This window comes from Symsagittifera roscoffensis, chromosome 4, assembly GCF_963678635.1.
Source record: "Symsagittifera roscoffensis chromosome 4, txSymRosc1.1, whole genome shotgun sequence".
In the NCBI taxonomy this organism is placed as follows: Eukaryota; Metazoa; Xenacoelomorpha; order Acoela; family Convolutidae; genus Symsagittifera; species Symsagittifera roscoffensis.
The window spans coordinates 68,268,775-68,290,342 of record NC_087065.1 but is presented as its reverse complement, the minus strand read 5'-3'; the positions used below and the strand labels follow the sequence as shown (position 1 = coordinate 68,290,342).

At 36.7% G+C, this 21,568-nt stretch overlaps 1 protein-coding gene across 7 annotated transcripts in view; it reads right to left on the bottom strand.

Annotated features, from left to right (window-relative positions):
* LOC134843968 (CLIP-associating protein 1-like) overlaps positions 1 to 21,568 on the bottom strand; it is a 205,742-nt gene that overhangs the window by 11,947 nt on the left and 172,227 nt on the right. For 4 of the 7 annotated variants that reach the window (XM_063860353.1, XM_063860355.1, XM_063860356.1 and 1 more), the window contains 13 exons: positions 18,772 to 18,990; positions 18,056 to 18,271; positions 17,532 to 17,767; positions 16,736 to 17,047; positions 14,858 to 14,910; positions 14,021 to 14,548; positions 13,189 to 13,251; positions 11,080 to 11,100; positions 8,961 to 9,260; positions 8,403 to 8,743; positions 7,393 to 7,563; positions 5,325 to 5,570; positions 4,939 to 5,079 (listed from right to left, as the gene is read on the bottom strand). In XM_063860353.1, the coding sequence (XP_063716423.1) occupies positions 4,939 to 5,079; positions 5,325 to 5,570; positions 7,393 to 7,563; positions 8,403 to 8,743; positions 8,961 to 9,260; positions 11,080 to 11,100; positions 13,189 to 13,251; positions 14,021 to 14,548; positions 14,858 to 14,910; positions 16,736 to 17,047; positions 17,532 to 17,767; positions 18,056 to 18,271; positions 18,772 to 18,990 (2,847 nt within the window). The remainder of the gene's footprint in view (positions 1 to 4,938; positions 5,080 to 5,324; positions 5,571 to 7,392; positions 7,564 to 8,402; positions 8,744 to 8,960; positions 9,261 to 11,079; positions 11,101 to 13,188; positions 13,252 to 14,020; positions 14,549 to 14,857; positions 14,911 to 16,735; positions 17,048 to 17,531; positions 17,768 to 18,055; positions 18,272 to 18,771; positions 18,991 to 21,568) is intronic. The other 3 variants (XM_063860354.1, XM_063860358.1, XM_063860359.1) reach the window with 3 other exon arrangements.

The window sequence follows — 21,568 nt, the reverse complement described above, 5'->3', positions numbered from 1 at the left end:
CTTTCTCGAGTAAACTTTTCCCAGCCCGGAAAAATAACAATCAAACAATAATAGTTCAAAATAGTCTTTAAAAATTGGCTCCTTTCCAGTTTTCTCCCTGGTAAATTATAAAAAAAAGCTGTTCAAAAACTGTTCGCGCGGCATTTTGCATGTAAGAAATGCTGTAAAAAATTTTTTCACCAGCAGACACGTTTTGATGCAGTTTTTTAAATGAAAAGTCATTTTAATAGTTTTTTATCTATTGAATTTTAGAAAAAATTAAAGGGGGGACTGTAAAAGAACCAAAAACTCTCCGGCAGTAGCAAAAATAGATTTGACAAGAGATGTTATTTTTGCAGATTTAGAAAATAGCAAAAAAACGGAAGGTAAATAGTAATCATTGATATTAGGAATGAAAAAACTCGAAGAAAACCAGTAAGCATCAACTAACCTGAGATAATAATTTTAATGTTAAGGCTTGTTTACAGGATTATCTTACAGGCAACAGATCACGTGTCGCATATAAGAGAAAAATGATTATCGAAACTTATGAATTCCGCACGAGCTCCTAAATGTTAATTTTACACGTACAGAAAGTTCGATTTCATTAACAGTCATCAAATACACGACGCTACCTTAGGCATAAACATTAAGTCTTCAAATAAGTCATAAACATACAAAAATGTTGCCAGCTCGTCGTTCTTCTAAATGGGGGTCGGGGTCAGCTCCTCTGCTTTGTTGACAACTGACATGAACCTCATTTACCGAATAACTTTGGAAAAAACTCATTCAAAAACTCATTGCGATGCAAAAACTCATTGCGCTACAAAAAATTAAATGAAAAAAAGAAAAGACAAGTAAAAAAAAAACTCTGAAAAATTTTGTTCGAAAAATTACTTGACAAAATGAAAAATTACAGCTACAAAAATTTAATATTTGTATCTGATGAAGTTCATAAACAGCCCTTAAAAAATAGAAATAATTTACCGAGCGGCAACAAATGCGAAAAACTTTGGGTCGACACCTGTTGCGACGAAAACAAAACTGTTGTCATAAAAAATTCCTATTTACTTAGAAGTTTCTTCGACCTATCCAAGCTGAAACACATAATCCCAAGCGGATATATTTTGCTCTCAAAATTACTCAAAATAAGTTGTCTAATCTATATAGCAGAAACTGAAACTGTTTGAATATTTGAAAAAAAGGAAAAATAAAAAAACTCAAAATCAGACATGGTAAATTTACAAATGTGTTATATAAAAACTGTTCAAATTAGAAAAAAACCCATGCTTGAAAAATTAAGCCAATTAACATCCTTACCAGATAAAAAATAGCGTTCAAAAAACGGAAATTGAACCGACAGAACTACAAAAACAGGGACCCGAAAAAAATAGAGAGATATTTTTTGAATAGATAATTACATCCTGAAACGGATTTGAACTGAATAATAGCTAAAAGATCGTGTTTTTGATTGAATTTTCAAGAAATTGAGCATGTCAGATGAAAAACCCACTAAAAGGGATCCACTAGAAGTGAAGATTCTGTGAACAAGTTGTATACGGGGAAAAAAGTCCGGTATCCGCTTGCAAAACCCTTGCTCATCGCAGGGTAATAAACATGAATAGCCGAATGCTGAGCAAGTAGTACAGAAAATTCCGACCACAAGGAAGAAAATGAAGATGCAAGAATTCAAAAAGGAAGCCCCATAAGAGCTTTCGGTGAGGGTAGTCAAAATCGGGCAAAAAACATTTCCTAATTGAAATTTCTTTCCCACCCCTATAAAGGGTGAGCGGAACAATATACAGAGAACGAAAGTGGAGGTTCGCATCACTTACGATACAACGAAAACGCAGCAATGCAAGCTATCAATTAGACAGTAAGATGGAAATAACTAAGCCGAAAAAATTTTAGAAAAAATCAACATTTTTTTGGAAATACGAATAATTCAATCTCAGAAGAAAGAGACGCAAACAACAACCACTAGCCATAAACAAATTTTTTGTGTTTTCCGAGCGTTTACTAAGCCAAACATAGCCAACTAACAGTTGGAAAAGAGTTATGAACGCAATAAAACTGAAAAAAAACGGCCTTTTCAGGAGTCTTCAACTGTTTTGAAAAATTTTGAAAAAAAAGATGGCCTTAAAACTATTTGATTTTGTACCACAATTTATGATGGACACTTTTTTGCTAAAATTAACCCAATTTGAGAAAGCTGGATCAATACGTAAAACTTTTATTTTGCTGGGAAATCTGATAACTAATTTCATTTTCAAAATCAGAAGTCGATCACGTTTTTCGTGACCTCTACACTTTGCTGTTCGATAGTGGAGTTTGCCTTCCTTTAAAAAATGGAAATGCACAGAACTTAAAAAGAAATCACAAGTCAAACCGCGAAAAATCAAAACTGAACGGGAACAAATTTTACGAGTTTTTCCTGAAAAAAAAATCTGCAAGACTTATATAAGAGTAATCACTATGTCATTAGTCCAAAAACTCGAGGTTTGATATCAATTGCTCCAAAATTTAAAAAAAATGCAAATTGAAACTGTTGTAGAAAAATTTGAGTGATAAAATAACTTGAACTTTTATATTACCAACCAAATTGATTTATTCAAAACAGAAATAATCATTTTTATCCCTGAAAGGATGCAAAATAAATTCATTAAGCCGACAAAACATGAGCCAAATTATTCAGGCCGAATAAAATTTCTATGCAAAAAAAAACAATTAACAGAAAACATACCAGTTCAGGCTGGTAAATTAAAAAAAGCTACAAGAGTTAACAACGACACTTGAGACTACAATAAAAACTGCTTACAACGCAAAAAAAATCGTGGTGGGGAAACTAAACTGACTAAACATAAGCCGACAAACTACAGTCATTATTTAATTTTTGCTGGAAAAAAATTTCTTTCAGACACTAAAAAACCTACGTCCGGCCGGGTTATGAAACCAACACCATAGGGTGCAAAGGCAAACGCATTACCTCCGTGTCGAGTGAGATTGGGCCAGGAAGTTGTTAAGAATCGATAATGAGCAACATCAATTTTAATTACAAGTTGTTTATGGAAAAAAAAACCCGTTATCGATTACAAGGCACTTGCTCTCGCAAGTGCAAAAACAAGCTTAGCGGGTTGCTGAGCAAATGGCCAAAAATCTTTTTAAAATTTAAATTACCTAAAATAAACTTAAAAAAAACTGAAATTTTCGTTGATTCATTCTTACATTTTCAAGCGTTTTGGGTGCGCGTTTATGTGGCGGGAGCTAAAATTAACTAAAAAAAACATTAATAATGATATTATTCACGTTTTCTTAAGTCAAGCCGCGAAAACTCAAAACTGAGCGTGAGCAAATTTTAACACTTTCCTGAAAAAATCATCAAGACCTATATAAGAGTGTTCACTATGTTCATGACTCTCAAAATGATACAATTTTAACGCGAAGGAACTTACCGTCCAATCTGTAGATTACGAGTCTAACGTCCTCGCATCTGCGCCACGATTGGTTGGAAATAAACTACCCCGATACAGATGCAGTTAAATTGCCAATGCTTAGAAATATACCAAAAACGCCACCAAATGAGCACTTTTATTTGCAACTTGGGTAAAAAAAAAGCTACTTCGAAGAATTATACAAAATTTTTATAGTATAATAAACCGAAAACAAAACACAAGTTTCAATCAGTTTTCAACAATTTACATTCAAACTATAATAAAGTTATTTAGTTTATGGCTCATAAGAACTTAACAAAACGCTGAAAACTAAACGGAGCCCTCAACTTTCTTTCTAATCTGTACAATTTGTCGCAAACCAAGCAGCCGGATTGTCAACTGATAAAAGCAAAAACAAAAATTTTTCACTATTTTATCGAAGAGGGTCTTGCGAGGTTATTTTTGATTTCTCGAACATTGCTTTTAATAGTTTAGTCAATCTTAAATAAAACTACAAGATCTAATTAGAAAAAAAGTATTAGATGATAAGCAACAAAATTAAATCCGACAGCCAATGAGCCAAAAATCAGCCAACAAATTACCGACAAATCAAAAAAACGCTGAGCGTACTCGAGAAAAAAAAATCAAACATGAACTGCCTATATAGCACCCGCGATTGCATATTTGCCATTTGAAAACGAATTTAATTGAAATGAAAAAAAGAGATTTATTATGAGAAAAGTCTAGTACTTAGCGAGTGATGATTACGAACAACATGCAGGCCATTTCAGGCAGCAACGAGAGTCTCTGGAAAATAAAGAATATTTTAGCAACGAGAGGCAAAACAAATTACAACGGCACATTTGGACACCATCGATTCCAAAAGAGGGTGGAAAACCACTTACTGACTGAGCGAAGTGTAACAAGTAGCTTAATGTTGCCAAAAATATCTAAATTGAGCGGGATAAAGTCTATTATCCAGCTGATCACACTAAATCCGCCAAACTTGAGCTAATTTAACTTGAGCAAAGCTTCGCATACACAAGCAAAAATATGACCGAAAACGCACGCCAATTATGAGTCTGCATAATTGCTAAGTGGCGCAATCCAATTATGACGCATTAGCAGTACCAGTCAATTTGAAAATAAATTTACCAACTAACATGCCTCAATTTATAGAGCGGACGTATTTTAACTAGCATACGAAAAAGTTCAATAAAAACATCCGACCCTGCCCACGTTCGAACCCCCTTTTTTGCTGCTGGTCTCCTTCCCTACCTCTGCGCTACAGAATCATGGTACCTTGAAGCTAAAGTGCTATTTGTAATACAATAGTCTGTTTTAATATCCTTAGCATTTGCTGTACTTAATAGCTGGATCAAAATGAACTTTTTCAAAATGAACGCATTTTGTCGCAACAATTGCATCGCAACAATATTTGCGACTTAGGTTGAAAAAAAAGTGCATACTATCACATAAGCTATGCTTGTGTAATAACAAAAGCATTAGCACTAATTCTGATACGCACCCTCCTTATTTCGTTGTTTTTGTCAGTTGACCACGTAAGCACCAGTTGCAGGGCTTGTCTTGTGTCCGCCGAATTGACGAACTCATGCGGGGTCAGTTCATCAATCACCGACAACAAATACTTCAGCAGGGCTAATTTGACCTGAAATCACAAAACGAATAGCTTTCTTCCAACACTAATTCTTGGCTTAAGTTAAACAAACAAGAAAATCAACCTGATTCAGAAAATCAACATGATTCAGAAAATCAACCTTTTGTCAATTCAAGAAAACAAATTTTTGTATTTCTACTTCAAAGCTACTCAACGTTTCCTTGAATTACGATACGTCATGCTAATATTTTCATTTGCTTTTACCTAATTTGTTAACTGATAGGTTTTGATCGTACCTTGAGTGACTTGGTTTGTGTTTGATCTGCAATGTACTTCATGAGAATGAGAAACTGCAGGTCAAGAGAGAAGTTGCTCCTCACAATCTCCAGACACCTGTTGACCTTCATAAGACCAGAGTTCAACAGGTTCTCAGCGCCTGTTTTCTGCAGCAACTTCGGAAGCAGCACACTCAGCCAATCGTTCAGTGCCTCGAAGTAAGTCAACACGAAGTCTGCCAGAACCTCCAGCAACAGCGATAGCACCTAAATTAAAGCGAATCTTCAAAATTATGTAATAAAAACTACACATTTTTAGGTGAGATCCGGTTTGAAAATGATTTGAATACGTGTAAATCTCTTTCGAGCCCAACGACCATCCCTTGAGATACCGCCATTAGTAGAGATCGGTGGTTCACCAAACGAGCCGAATAACCAAACCATCTGAATAAAAACCGAACCGAACCAAAGCAGAAGTAATAACCGACATTTCTCAGTCCTGAATTTGAGGCGCCGTCACAAACTTGTAATTTTCCAATATTGCGATTTTTTCCACAATCATTACAATTTTTCATGTGTTTTGAAACCTATTAAGTAACCGAATCGAACCGACATTGAAAGTTGCTAAACTGTTAATATCTCGCCTTTAGTATCATTATTTAGCCTGTTTTCAGGCATCTCATGCGTTTATTTTTACACGCTCAAAAACGCATCATTGACATAGTCAGATGATGTTTTAAAGAATAGAAGATACTTCAGCAAAATATTGTCAGCCATTGCGTTTCCCAAAACGACATACATAGCTCAAAAAATACTTCTCGAAGCCATCGACTTTACGATAACTATAACTGAGGTCGGAAAATTGTGTTACTTGTACAAGCGCTCGTTTCTTCTGTTCCATTCAGTGATATGATTTATTTCAAGATAATTTCTGGCTCCAATGACTCATTCTTGCAGTCGAAGCAAGTGATACGTAGGGTGAGCATCAAACGACGCACCTTACATCTTATTGATTAAAACAAACGAGGTCACAAACTGATTAAAACAGAGAAAAAAGGATAGCAATTTCAACGTTATAATTGTTTCGGCGTTTGTAAAACACTTCGTCCCTTGAAGTCTAGGTTATTTAACAATAAATGTGTAACAACACTTCCTTCATACAAACCATCACCCTCAAACAATGAACCAATAACTATTACCCACCCATACACCTGAGATGGATAAGAGCCCAACTAATATAAGAATGCCTATACTCATGAAAAACAACTTCAATTTGAAAGAAACTGTACCATTTCTTTTTTAATTCTTCGTCTATTTTTTTTTGATTTTCCAGATGAGCCACGTATTAATATACTTACGGAAAACCGATTCAGCTTAATATTAAACATATATGAAAGGACATATAGACATAGAATTACCTTTTCAGACTTAATTAAAATAGCCGTTGTATACATTGTTGTTAGCTGAGATTTTCAGATTGAACGCTTTACCATTCAATTTAATATCAATTCAAGTAACATAGCCGACAGATGGTTGGAAAAAAACTCCAGGAAACCGAAACTTCTTGAAAAAAAATGTATCAAGTTACAACTCTTTGATTTTCAAAAACTGTTGATGCTAGGCACTTTTTTAAACTTCAGGCCAAAAAACACGTTTTTAGGCACTTTTTGGAAAATTTTGATCCAAAAATTTTGGTTTTTCGGTGGGCGCTACCCCTCCCCTTCAAATGATTATATATTGACGCCGAAGAAGCCTTTAAGAAACTTAAAGTTTAGGGTCGGTCACCCAAAAATGGATGACTTTTAATAGTACCAAATATGGGGACCCTTTGGGTAGACAGATCGAACCCCTGAGGAGGGAAGTGCTGATCACGCTTTCATGACCTTTGCTTTTCGATAGTGGAGTTGCCCTTCCTTTTAACAAAGGAAATGAACTGAAGTTAAAAGAATTTCAAAAACCAAAACCGCGAAAAACCAAGTTTATCATTATTCATTGTTTCTTTTTTGAGCATCGCCGAAATGATCATGATAGAGTATGGTCAGAAAAAGTGTTTGATATTTTCAATGCAGATTATCTGAACTGACAGTACCTTAACGTGTGGATCTCCGAACATTCTGGTGAAGACATCACACGCCTTCTTGATCTCGGCTCTGTTCAGCTGACACTGTCTGGAGCGGAGTGCCTGTTGCAGTGCCAGCAGTCCCTCCTTCCTGTCAGACCAATTCTGGGCAGCACATTTGTCTAACACTTCGCCCATATTCTACATTGAAAATAGAAGCACAATTAAGTTTGAAAAAAAGGAAAGCACTAAAAATTAAATACCGATTTTTTTTAATGATTGTTGAGACAACTAACGGAGTGGGAAAAACTTATGGCTTATGGTGCATTTTTTGCGCTACTTCAAGTACCTGAAAGCAGGGGCGGATCTAGGATTTTCTTGAGGCGGGGGGGGGGCGGATTTTCAAAAACATTTTGAAAATTTATTTTGTCGACCTTTTTTTAGGTGGACTAATTTGATTTTCCGAGCTCTCCTAAAGCAGTAAAAAGACCGTTTCGGCCAAATTTTGTGCGCCGCAGGCAAAGTTTTGAAAAACCGGCCTTAAAAGGCATTTTTAAGCACTTTTTGGAAAACTTTGACCAAAAAAATCGCTTTTTTTCGGCGCGCGCTCCCACCCTCAAAATTAGTATATATTGGCGCCAAACAACGTCTTTAGAAAATTTTTAGGGTCCATCGCCAAATATGGATTTCTGAAAATAGTACAAAGGGGGACCCTTTGGGTCGGGAGGGGATCGAATCCCTGACGAAGGAGCATCCGCCCCCACGCCCCCCCCCCCCCCCCTAAATTCACCCCTGTCTGAAAGAAAGCCCCTAGCGAGTGGTATGAAGTTCTTTCAACTCACATTCCTGAAAGTTACGAGAAAAACTGCACAGAATATATTTTTTACTATGAGAGTACTTCTAATTGACCGACATTTAACGAAACCAATTCATATGTGTTACAGTGTTTTACCCTTTTAACTCTATATTACCCAATTCAGTCGCTCTTAACGTGGTTGGCTTGAAAAACCATTGTCAGCATTAACTTTGAAAGAACGAACCTCGAAGCTTCCTTCGAATCTGGAGTCGTATGACTGCAGACTACATCTGTCACTGTCATCGTCACTCAACGCATTTCCAAAACTCTCATGTCTCACTCGTCCCCCACTCACTGAGTAGGGACTCCTGCCTCCCCCTCCCCTGTGGGACCCTGGACTGTTATTAGTCAGAAGTGCATGTTCGATTGCTTTGCGCGCCTCAGGTGTGTCTGAGAGCATTCGCATCGAATTGGCGCCTTGGGGGTTCTGGCGCTCGTGTTGGATCTTCTGGAACCTACTGGCGCTGTGAGGGGTCATGTGGAGGGAGCGTTGCGCGTGGTGACTGTTGGCTGATGACCCCAAAGCTTCAACAGAGACAGACAGTCGGTTAAACAACTGATCTTTATTTAGTAAACACGTTTAAAAAATTGCCTTACTATTCATAATTTCATTTTCTTGGTATCATGAAAAAAGCTTGTTTACATAAAACGATCTTGACCGATTATCGTGCTTATTAACATCAAAGGATGTTATTGCAATGTTCAATATTGATTATTGCAATGTTTAAGTATTTCAATTTACATGATCTGTTTCCGGTGACCGATCTAGTTCCGTATCCACTAGAGGGACTGTGCTCTCTGGAAGCATTCAGACTTCTCGGGATGCCAGTGCGTCTGTTTTGGGATGCACCCACCCCGGATGTTGGACTGGGACCCCCGATTCTGGACTGCTGTGACGACCTCTGAGACAAGGGGGTGTACATTGAGTTAGTAGTGTCCGTAAGAGGCTGTTGATGACCTGATCCCACCACTGTCGGACTGGTGAGAATGTTCAATCTGGCGGTCTGGGGGGACGTGCCTCGACTACCTGATCTACTGGCCGCTAAAACAGATTTTACGCCAGATATCAACGTAGTAATTCCCACAAAATCGATGACTGATGCAGCGGAAAATAGGTAAAAAGAATAATTAAAATGGTATCCTTGGATCATCTGACATCACTAAACAATTTAGCTATGTGAGTAAGAGTTACGGATGTGCGATGTTTCGAATAAACCACTGCAATACATCGATTTCAGAGATTTGAATGCTAAAAAACCTGCAATGAACTGGAAATGAACTGCTTTTAAAATTCTCCGAATCGCACATCCTTCATTAGGTAGGAGTGAACGCAGACTGCTTAAAATTTAGGGTAAATTACGCACCAGTTTCAAATTATTTCGATGGCAAAACGATGTTTCTATTAGGATTAAATACAAAACACTTTTATACTAAAGGATCACGTGTGTATGATCTTGTTTGATCAGAGGGGGGATATTTAGGGAACACAAGTAATATCTTGGATTCTAAATATCTGGTCACATTGAAAATACCGCGTGACGGAATCCGTTTGTAAGTCGATAATGGCTTCAATGAACTCAATTTCAACTTGGCAGAAATAGATCCGTCCGACTTTGAATGTGGAATGCGTCCAAGAGCGGCTTTATGAGCACTGTCTACAAAATCTGCAGATTCAACTGAGGTTGCAGTCTCAGTCACGTTTATTTGATTCTGCAACAAGAGGTGCTCGAAGTCTGTTTCAGAGAGCCCAATTTGGGGCGACGTTAGCTGAGAGAGCATGTATAGAACTCCGTCTACGTTTTCGCTAGCCGATGAGAATTTTCCTTGAAGATACATTTTTGTTATCGATGCAACAAACCGATTCTGTTTTATCCACGATTGCAATTGAACCATTAGACTTGTGTAGACTCAACCAAAAAATTAATCAACTTAGCCAACAGACAGTTGGAAAAGAGTCAATGAATGCAACTAAGCAGTAAAAAAACGGACTTTTTGTTTTGAAAAATATCAACCTTTGAAAAAAAGCATTAAAGCCCTTTGAACTTCTAGAATACTTTATGATTGACTCTCTTGATAAAATTAATCCCATTAAAATCTAAAGTTTTGAAAGCGAAAAAAAAATGGCGGCCTTACAGATCTTCGATTTTCTAGCACAATTTATATTTGATACTTTTTTGATTACATTAATCCAAATTGAGAAAATTGGATGAATAGGTAAAACTTTTATTCCGCTGGGAAATCTGAAAACTAAATTCCCCTTTTCGAAACTAGAAGTAGATCACGTTTTTCATGACCTTTACACTTTTTCTGTTCTAGAGTGCAGTTTGCCTTCTTTTTAACAAAAAAATGAACTGAACTTAAAAAGAAATCAAAAGTCAAACCGCGAAAAAGTTAAGTTTGAGCCTGAAAAAATCAACACGACCTAACTAACAAAAATAACTAACAAAAATCAAAAAAACTAACAAAAATCAACACGACCTTAATTAATCTGAATAAATTAATAAATCAGCTCCAGATCATATCAGCCAAAGATTATGGTTGCCCCAACCCTTGAAGGCTGCTAATGGATGCATGTATTCGCTTATATTACGTCATGAAATTGTGTCATGGCATGTTTAAGGTGATATATTGCTCCGTTAAAATAAAAAACGCAAAAAAATAATGAAACACAAATCGCAATTGAAAGTGCTTTTAACTATTCATACTCACTTTTCGGTACCTTCCGGGAAATTCCATAGGCTAATTGGCAAGAAAGCCTTCTTGAGGCTAGGGAAGCTATAAGTTATCAGTCCAATTTTTGACATTTATCACAGATACTCAGAGATTTTAAAATGAGCATTGATTTAAGAGATTTCACTTACACGGCGACTCAGACCTAGCCCCTAGAGATAATAGTTGCCAGTTTTAAGTTAAATCAAACAAATTTTTCAATTTAAGCCAACATCGAACCTTCGAGTTCGAAATATTCACTAGTTCAACACGCTATTATTGGTTGCCAATCCAGCACAGCTGACAAGCATATATTAGTCTTTTGTTTGATTCATTGATAGTTACCCAAAACGAAACCAAAAATCGAGAATCCAAAAATCGAGAATAAATTCTAACAGCAATGAACTATCATAACCCATATCTTTGTGGGCCAAAAAACATCATTTTTGTTTGAAATATACTTTTTTTAATATGCTTTTTGGTTGAACAATAATTGTTTTAAATATCAATTTTGTTCAAAATATATTTAATTAAAAATAATTTCTGTTCAATAAATACTTTTTTTATACAGAGACGAAGCGGAGCTTCGCACCACTTGCGATACAACACAATCATACAAAATAATGAAAAGAAAAGTTGAAAAAACTAGGTAGCCCAAAATTTTCGTATATACGGTGGAAAGACACCTAGAGATAACATTTTTGACACTTCTTCAAAATTTTATAATGATGCGGGACGAAATGCGTAATTTCAAAAATTGGACACTGTCCAAAAGCTTCTGTATTAAAAAAATAAGAAAGAAGAGAAAATTATTTGAGATTTTGGAACTTTTCCAAAAAAATAACCTTTCTTTAACAAACAAAACAAAGTAGAAGCCGCTTCTGCAATAAAACTTCGCGCAACCGCTTCTTTAGACTGAAATCTTCAACTCTTAGACTTGATAGAAGAGTTTTTCAGAAAATTCAAAATGTTTAAAAAAAACAAATAAAAAAATGGACATTTCCGAGAATTATAGCTTTGTATTTAAAAGAATTGGGCGTAGCAGAATAGATTCAAACGCCTATGTAGAATAGATTCAACGAACATGTACATTCAATGGAATCCAAAAACTCGAAAATTTTTAAAAACGCTTAATAATCAAAATTTTGTAAATTCTCAAAATCCGAGGGCCACAATTTTAAGTAAAAAAAATTGGGCGTAGTCGCGTATTCAAAAGAGCTTCCCACAACCCGTTCTGTGAATTGAACCCAAAATATCAGATATGGGAGTGTATTTTTTGGTAAAATTCATAAAAGTTAGAAAAAAACGAGGACGATAATTTTTGTAAAAAAAAAATTGTGAATGGCCGCTAATGCAGGGGAGATTTCATGTACCCGTTCTCTCTATTGAGCCCACAACCTCAGGTTTGGGAGGATAGTTTTCGAGGAAAATCAAAAAAGATTCAAGAAACGTTCAAAAAGTTCAAAAGTTTGACTATTCTGAGAGACGCTTATGGAGGGGAGCGTTTCAAATCCATTCTATTCAGTGCAACCAAAATCTCAAATTTAGTAGGCTAATTTTTGAGAAAACGAAAAAAAATATTGGTCAAATATTCCCCCACAGACTTTTTCGAAGGCTGTCGACAAATGGGTAAAGAAAAGAAGGCTTAGGGAAGATGCAGGCACACAAACAAGTAGGCAGTCTTTCTATGGATACCCCTTTTTGAAAATCGGTGGAAGAACTTTTGAAAAGGAACTAAATTTCTTGCAAAAAGTATTAAAATTTTCAAAAAAAGTCTAAAAAAACTAAAAACACAATCCCATACACTTTCATAATACCTGTTTTTATCAAGCAAAAATTCTTGGCAAACAGGCTAAGCAAGACATTTGAAATTCAAACTAGCAACTGAACAGAACTTAAGAAGCCAAAACAAGGCCGACAATCTTTAAACAGACACCAGTTCAGCTGAAAAAAAACTGATTATGCAAAAAAAATCGCCTAAAACTACACTGTAGTAACTAGTACCCACCCAGTAGTTAAATTTGAATTTTCATGAAATTGAGCATGTCAACTGCATAGCAGCATCATAAGTCATTCCACAGATATTGTTCAACTAGTTGTTAGCCCGAAAAAAGTCTACATTCAGATTTGATAACGCTTGCTAGTCGCAAGAGTAAATATCATTTTTGTTCGAAAATTACTTAAATAAATATCATTTTTGTTCGGAAAAAAAACTTTTTTAATCGATATTTTTATTGAGTATCTTATAAGGGTGACCTTACGTTGCGATTGTGCCATCCGATTCGTTCTTGCAGTTCTGTCTCCTGGACCAAGAGTTCTTTTGACTGAAACAAAAACAAAACAGACTTTCACAAACCATCATAAGCGACAGCTCAATAACTATGTAAGTTTAACTTGTTAAGCTTTAAAAATATAAATATCAATCATTATGGGTTTTAAATGGTAGATATGATTACAAATGTTCGATTTAGTTTCAGGTCAATTAATGTTAACAACTGTCAGATTATAAATTGTGCAGAATATTAGCATCAAGTTAGAAGTTATTCACAATTAATGATCGCACTTTGAAGCAAAATCAATTGGTAACGCTTAAATTAAAAAAGCAAGCATCAAATTTGCACAAATAATTACTTTTTTATCCCGCGAAATTTTACTACAATGAACTTAAAGTTCACAGGAAAATAGACAGCTTGGATAACTAGATTCAGTTTCAGGGCCAACAAAAAACTCAGGAACACTAAAAAAAATTCAGGTTAAAATTCATGGTAACCTGGCTAATATTTTGCCTAACCATAAAACGAAGTCTAGAGAGAGGCTTTTCAGCTTCATAATTTCAGCTGTTAACATGAAGCAAATCAACGATTTTTCAAGCCGTTAAAAACCGGCTTCCACTTCCTGGAATTTCTCTAATTTTTGACCTTGCCCCAATTTTTTATGCCAACTTGATACTTGAATCTAAACGAACTAACATGAAGCAAGTTAACCAATAAGTTAAAAACAGATTAATAGCAAACGGACTGAGAACAATCGACCATGACAATTTCGCATGAGCACATTGCGATTTTACACTTTCAGCTGCTTTTATACCTTTACCTCTCTCGTCATTCACACTCATGAGCCCCCCCGAATCCTCCGCAAAACCACTCTCTGAAGACGAGGTATCCAGGAACGTCGAGGAGTTGGCATCTCCTTCGTTTTCCAACTCAAGTTCATTGCCAAGTGACGCAGTACTCTTTCTATTTCGACCAGTGCTCGTTGAACCTTCGCTTTTAATTGACAAAACTCTTCCAGAACCTTCAGGCGTTAAATTATGTACGCTTGAGCTGTGAACACTTCTGACATTGCAACTTAAAGACGATACCCCAATTCTAGGCGAGCTCTTTCTTCTGTATTTCTCGTTAGGCGTGGTCGAAATCGGTGTAATTGGTGCACCGGTAAAATTAGCAGCATCTTTTCCAGGAGAAGACGAATTTAACCGAATGGTCGAGTAGGCTTTTCCCGAAGTGGGAAGACCGCTTTTATGAGTGAGAGTGGTTTGCGTTTGAGGCTGGGGTGGGGACAGGCTAAGGGCAGCCCCCTTAGAGGCTAAATTCTGCGTGCTATGACTCTTTTTAAAAGCGCCTGCTCAAACAAACGGGTAAGGAAACACAAAATAGAAGAAAATTCTGCATTCATACTACTCACAAGTCAAATTAAATCAAACAATCTTTTTAAATCAAAGAAAGAAAGAAGACTTAAAGCTATGAAACTAAACACCTCGTGCCAGTGACATGAAATAAAGCTGCAAATCATCATGAGGCAAACTTGAGAAAAGTGCAAAAATCTTTCCGAAGTTTCCGATGAAGGTCTTTTTAAAATTAAATGATACATGCGACATATCCCTTTTCAAAAAAAAATACAGCAAACTTACACATTCAGCACTTAACATACCATTGGTAGTGTTTTTTACACCCATTCTTGTAGACAGACTGCTTACGCTTCTCCTGAAACACAAAAATATCCATTAAACGTCAAGAAATAGCCAACAGATAATTAACAGCCAATATATAGCCAACAAATTTTATGAACGAGAAAACCAACCAACTGATTTCTTTAAAGCTTCAAAAACTATAGCTTTCAAAAAACTATCATTTGCCTTTCATTTTAAATCTATTTATAGAAACTAAAAATGACTGAAAAGACATAAACAAGAAATTGAATGAAACTTCATTTCATTCTCCAGCACTGACAAATATTAACTTCTTTTCAGTAAAACATAGCCAACAGACAACTGGAAAAGAGTCAATGAACGCAATTAAACAGAAAAAATCTTGACTTGTTTTTTGAAAAACTATAGCTTTCAAATTTGAAAGAAAAAACATATAGTCTTACAGCACTTCGAATGTCAAGAACAGTTTATGATTGACACTTTTTTGATGAAATAACCCAATTTAAACATAGCCAACTGACGGTTGGAAAAGATTAATGAACGCAATGAAACTGAAACAAAAACTGACTTTTTTCAAAAATCTTTAATTTTGAATTTCGAAGAAATAGATAGATGGCCTTAAAGCTCTTTGAATTAGAAGAACAATTTATGATGGACACTTTAATAGTTAAAATTTGTTAAAATTAACCCAATTTGAGGAACCTGGTTCAATCGTCCAAACTTTAATTTCACTGGGATATCTAATAATTAATTTTCATTTTCGAAATTAGAAGTCGATCAAATTTTCCGTGACCTTTACATTTTTGCTGTTCGATAGTGGATTTTGCCCTCCTTTCCATAATGGAAATGCACTGAACTTAAAGAAAATAACAAGTCAAACCTCGAAAAATCAAAATTGACCGTGAACAAATTTTAAGACTTTTTCCTGAAAAAAAAAACAAACGCAAGACCTATATAAGAGTCCTCACTATGTTCATTAATCTGAAAAAACTGGATCAATAGTTAAATTAAATATTCCTCCGGAAAAAGTGAAAAAAATATCGATTTTGAAACCAGCAACAACTAGCAAGAAAACGACAAAAAAAGTTGCTCTATAAAGTTAAATAAGAGAAAAGGTAAAAAAATAGGCCGCGCAAAATAAAACTTTTGCTGTGGCGGAATCGACCCTACGACCAAGATTTTGAGTCTCCTGTCCTCGCATCTGCGTCACGAGCCCTTGACAATTTGCTAACACTAACCACAAACAAAAATGGCACCAAAGACACAAATAGGCACAATTTAACTTGTAATGATGTGGAATATAAGAAACTGGGCATCCACACTAACTCGAGTCTAAAATGCATTTCAAAATTATTGCAAGATATATTGAGCTGGAAAATTTCTGAAAATGAGTTTTGCTTATTGTACTGTTGTGACAAATAGCTTTTTTCGGTTCATTTGATGAATCAAAACTGCATCAAATGTGTTAAAAAAATTACTAATCGAATGTCGAAGCACATGCTATCAAAAAGTCGTAAAGGTGCCCCCAAAAGTGGCACCAATAATTGCGACTTGGGCGGGAACAAATAACAGTCGTACAATTACACTATGCTCGCAAGTGTAAGCAAAAGAAATGAACTGAACTTGATATGAAATCAAAAGTCAAACTGCTAAAAAGTAAATTTGAGCCTAAACGAATTTTTTAACTTTCCATGAAAAAGAGCTTTTGACTTTCCCTGAAAATCATCTCGACCTATGTAAGAGTCTGAACTACGTTCATCAAATCTTAACATCATTTGAAGCGAACTCGGCATAATATCAAAAACGACAAGTATTACTTTTACTTGCCCTCAGAAAGTGGGCAACGCTCAAAGTCGCTCCACTTTTTCATAAAAACTCACCCTCCCAAGCTTTCTTGCGACCCCAAAGAACTCTGAGACTTGGCAGCAGCCAGAGAGTTTACACTGGACCCGTAACTTGCTTCGCCAGACAGTTTTCTCTGCACTCTTGGATCCAGGGTCGCCATGAGGATGTCAGCCCTGCTGGGAAATCTGTCCTTGAGCGCGAAGAATCCCTTTCGGGCCAACACTCGTGTCTTCTCGTCAGCGTCCGAGAGCAGTTTAACGAGGCAGTCTTCGACATTCGTGAAGTACTTGTCGAGCACCGATGCATCCCAGTTGCGAAGGATATCCTCCAACATTCGGCTGAGCTGGCTATGAAAAAAAAATGATAAAATTCAACTGAGGGTCATTTCCATGTTATGGTAGCTCGAAACTGACTGTATTACGTCTACTAAACCATGATTTCACCAGAGTAAACATGTCATGCCTCTTTGCCCTGAATATATTGTTAAAAAATCTGCTAAGTATGTTCAATTAGAAATGTAAGTTTGCCACGTTCCGTTTTCGGCTCTAACTAATAACCCACCACCTCTTTTTACTCATTTAAGAACCCCCCATCGTTTCGAAGTTAATTTGAATTATAACCATGCACTTCAAAAATTTATGCAAGTATATTTAGTTGGGTTGAAATGTGAATGGCACCAGCGTCAACTTTTGGAAAAGTCACGTTTTTAAAATAACGTTTCTTTGAAACTGAAACTAATTGATACTTAGCAATATGTCAAGTAGAGCTCGATATCGCAAAAACTGGGAAGGTGGCATGGATGAGTAGATGCCGGTGCCTTGTTCTACTCACAGTCTGCAGGGTATGGACTTCTGGGCCTGGAAGGAGATGAGGATGGGGATGAGTTTGTTGGAGTGTACATGTTGGGTGATGTACATGAGGGCAGTGCAGCCACTACTCGCGATGATCTTGGCCGAGTTGGGCACAATTGAGAAGAGACTGGCGAGACATCCCTCTGCCAGGGGAGTGGCAGCCACACCCATGAGTAGACACATGAATGCCACTGATATGCACGCCTCACGCGCAACCTAAAAAAGAAACAATCGAACTGGAAATCTTAGTCCACCCTTAAATTGGTTTATTTACAAACGAAACTAGAAACATTTACATACAAAGCATGGTCAATAATGGGGGCGGATCTATAGGCAGTTGGGTGAGCAGGCGTCTTTTTTCTCATGACCTCGAACCCCTAACCACCCAAAGCCCCTTTTTTACTATTTCACTAAAATCCATTTTCGGCCGACCACCGCTTCGGCGCTAAAATAGACTATTTGTTTTCAAAATCTCTCTTCTCGTTTCCACCTCTGGGACCTCACCTGACTCCTGAGGTCTTTGACTGACATGCTCAGCACTCGTGTGATCTCCTTCAGGTGGTTGTTCACTTCACTGGGGTAAGTAGCGAATACATTGGCTTTCATGATGGCACACAGTCTCTTTAGCTCCTTCACTCTCACACTCCAGTCGTTGTCCATGTTCTCCAGAACTTCCTTCACCTTCGTCAAATCTTCGTCCAGGGACCGGGCAGAGTAGACCTGAACAAAACATACAATACATTCCGGCTGAATCCCTCAAGCGCCAAAATTTAATCAGCCAAATTCGAAAAAATGTTTTGTCAGTCAATCAGAGCTCAGTAATAAAAAAAATCGAAAGAAATGTTTGTTCAGCCAATCAGAGCTTAGTATTCAAAAATTCGAAAGAAATGTTTTTTCAGCCAATCAGAGCTCAGTATTCAATAAGCAAAAAACCAATAAGTCAGCTTTGGATGGACAGTTTAAAGCGCGTTGATTGGTTGAGAATGTTCGCGCATGAGCCCAAAAACTGCAGGACAGGAACGGTGAATTAACATAAATTTGCTTCCTCAGTTAACATAGGAAGAATCGTCAACTTGTCAGGTTGAGAGAATTTTTTTTTACCAGTAATCTAGTACGGTAACATAATTTAAGCTATATTTCGATGTGTCCCAACTTAAAGATCGTATAATCTTTTTCTATGACTGAAGTTGAGAGGTCAATGAAAACGAAACACGACTTACACTTGCTGGTTTGATGTCATCGAACATCTTTTGAAAGTCGTTTGCGGTGACCGCGCCAGTATTGCTCGAGCTAGCTGGCATGGCTCCGGCGGACTGTTTGCGAGTGGCCAGATTTTTGGCAGATGACACTGAGTTTGACCTGCTCGCTGCGCCCCCTCCTGCAGGCTTAGATGAAGTAGCACTTTTAACAGCCCCGTTCACTCGAGCTAATGCTGATGACTAAACAGAAAAGAACGTCCATAATTTCCAATATTTCGTCAATCTGTTTTTGAGGATCAAAATTGTGCTCAGGTAAACAAATGTACTTCTCAAAAAGATCAGCAAAAACGGAAACCACTATTTCACATGCGTAGTTTAATATACAGCTACAAAAACTGGTACAATTAGATTCGTGCTTTGAAAAAATGCTCACACAGAAACGAATTACGAAAAACTGAGCTCTTCGACAAACTTGAACTTAAGTTAAAACAACAAACTTGCTTCCAAAACACGAGTCACATCAAAAATTTCAACGATTACGCTGAATTGAGATAAAAATAAAAGATTCAGAGCCAGATAAGAGAAAAGATAAAGTATAACAGAAGTAGATATAGTATTGACAGACGGAAAGACTTTTTACTCATCGGAAGAAAATATCAACACCAATTTAGCCGCTGACAGCTGCGTATAAGTAAATCTGCCTTGGACAAGATCCTTCACTTCCGATACCCTCGGAGTCGGACTTCCTTGGGTGGACCTCGGAGTTGAGACCAAACTTCCGCTAATACTCCTTTTCTTTTTCTTTTTAAATCCATCCGGCGCCGGCGAATGGTCTTTGAACAGTCTCAGTTTAGGAGGAGTTTTGAAACGCGAGGAGTGACTTGTATGCGGCGATACCATTTCGATCCATCGTTTCGGAATCGGGAGCTTGCTGTGACTTCTTTCGCTCTCAGCAAACTTTATGCATTTCTTTCATAATAAAAACAACTTTCATAGTCAACTTTTTCTAATCTCTAGACAATTTTTTGTAGGTCTGGAATACAAGTTATAAGTCTGTCAATTATGCTTAAAATCAGCAAACGAAGTGGTGCAGACAGATTACTGTTTAGTTGTTCTTGAGTAATCCGTTCTCAAAGGCTTAACCCACTGATTTCTGTTGGTAGTTTAGCAAAACTGACTTTAATGGTCGCTTCTGTCTACAAATTATTAATGGTCAAATATACACCTGCGATAGAGCAAATCAAAAACTTGGCATAGGCAAATTGGCAAACTAGAGTGATAAGTTTTACATAACAAACATAGCCACCATACGTTGGGAAAAGCAGTAAACAGGAAAAATACGGAACTGTTTTTTTTTAAAACTCAACTTTCGAATTTCAAAGAAAACTGGATAAATAAAGGAATATAGATTCTGATGGAAAACTTGAAAAATAAATTCAAGTTCGAAATGAGAAATCGATCACGTTTTTCGTGACATTCATTTACACTTTTGCCGTTCGATAGTAGAGTTTACCTTCCTTTTAACAAAGAAAATATTCTAAACTTAAAAATATGAACACGAAGCATTCAATTTTCCGCTGCACTACACTTGTGGACAAATTTAAACGCAAATTCAAGTTTTTGTTCTAAAAAAACTGATTTTAAGGACAATTTTTGACAACATTTCGTAAAAATTTTACCAAATTTTTGCATCAACCGACTGCAAATGATATGAACTACCCTCCCTAAAAGTCTCAACTTTTGATTTGAAGCCCCAATCAGCTTATTCCGGTTCTGAAAATGCCAGTTTTCACTATTTGTAATAAGTTTTTCCGAAAAAGTGAAAAATAGGAAAGTTGTCACTGAACAATGCAAAAATCTTGTTTAAAATACTTCACATCGCATGATCAACTTTTTCTACTCCGCTTATTCAACACAGTTTTCACTCTACTAAAAAAACCTATAATAAATAATGAAAACTGGCATGTTCAGACCAGGAAAAAACTGGTAAGTGCTTCAAATTAAAAACTGAGACTTTCGGAGAGGATAGTTCAGATCATTTGCAATCGGTTGATGTAACATTCCAACAAAATATTGTCCAAACTTGTTCTAAAAATTATGAATTTTAGAAAATAAAAAAGTAAATATGCGTTTAATTTTGTCCACTGCCTAGAATCGAAGACGATTTTAAAAAATATTTTAAAAAAAGGATTAAAAGAAGTGCAAGAAAAAGAACTAATTTTTAAAATGAGAAACAGGAACGAGGTCTGGACTGATGATTTGGCTACTGGAGCAAATCAGATGCAGCAATTTTGTCAACAACTGGAAGAATAAAGATGTTACAGAACAAAAAAAAATCAGAGGACTCGTAATTCGGAGCCAAACATTGCGCGTACGGAGAGAAACTCCGAAAACCAGCCTTACCTTGGGCCGACCCGCTGCGGAATCACACGAAACCAAAGTGCAGACAAGACGGCCAAAGATACTGCAAACCGGCTGCAACAGAAGAGGCCTGCTAGCCTGGAAACTGCAAAAACAGAAATCAGGCCAGAATGGAAGAGTGATGGTCAAAAACTCCATGGAGAGAAAAAAAACAAGCTGAATTAGAAAATGGAAAAGCGCGACCTGAACATAAGAGAGGAGGCTAGTACTTTAACAGGATAAGCTAAGATGCCACTGATTCCCTTGTTGCAATCCTCAGCCACCAAGACCAGGACCTTAAAATCCCTCATAAATTACCTCTATGAGCGGAAGAGGGAAGCATGGAAAGCGACCTAAGACTGCTTCACAGTAAACCTCGCTGCAACATAAGACTCCTCGGGCAAATGGCGAGAAAGTA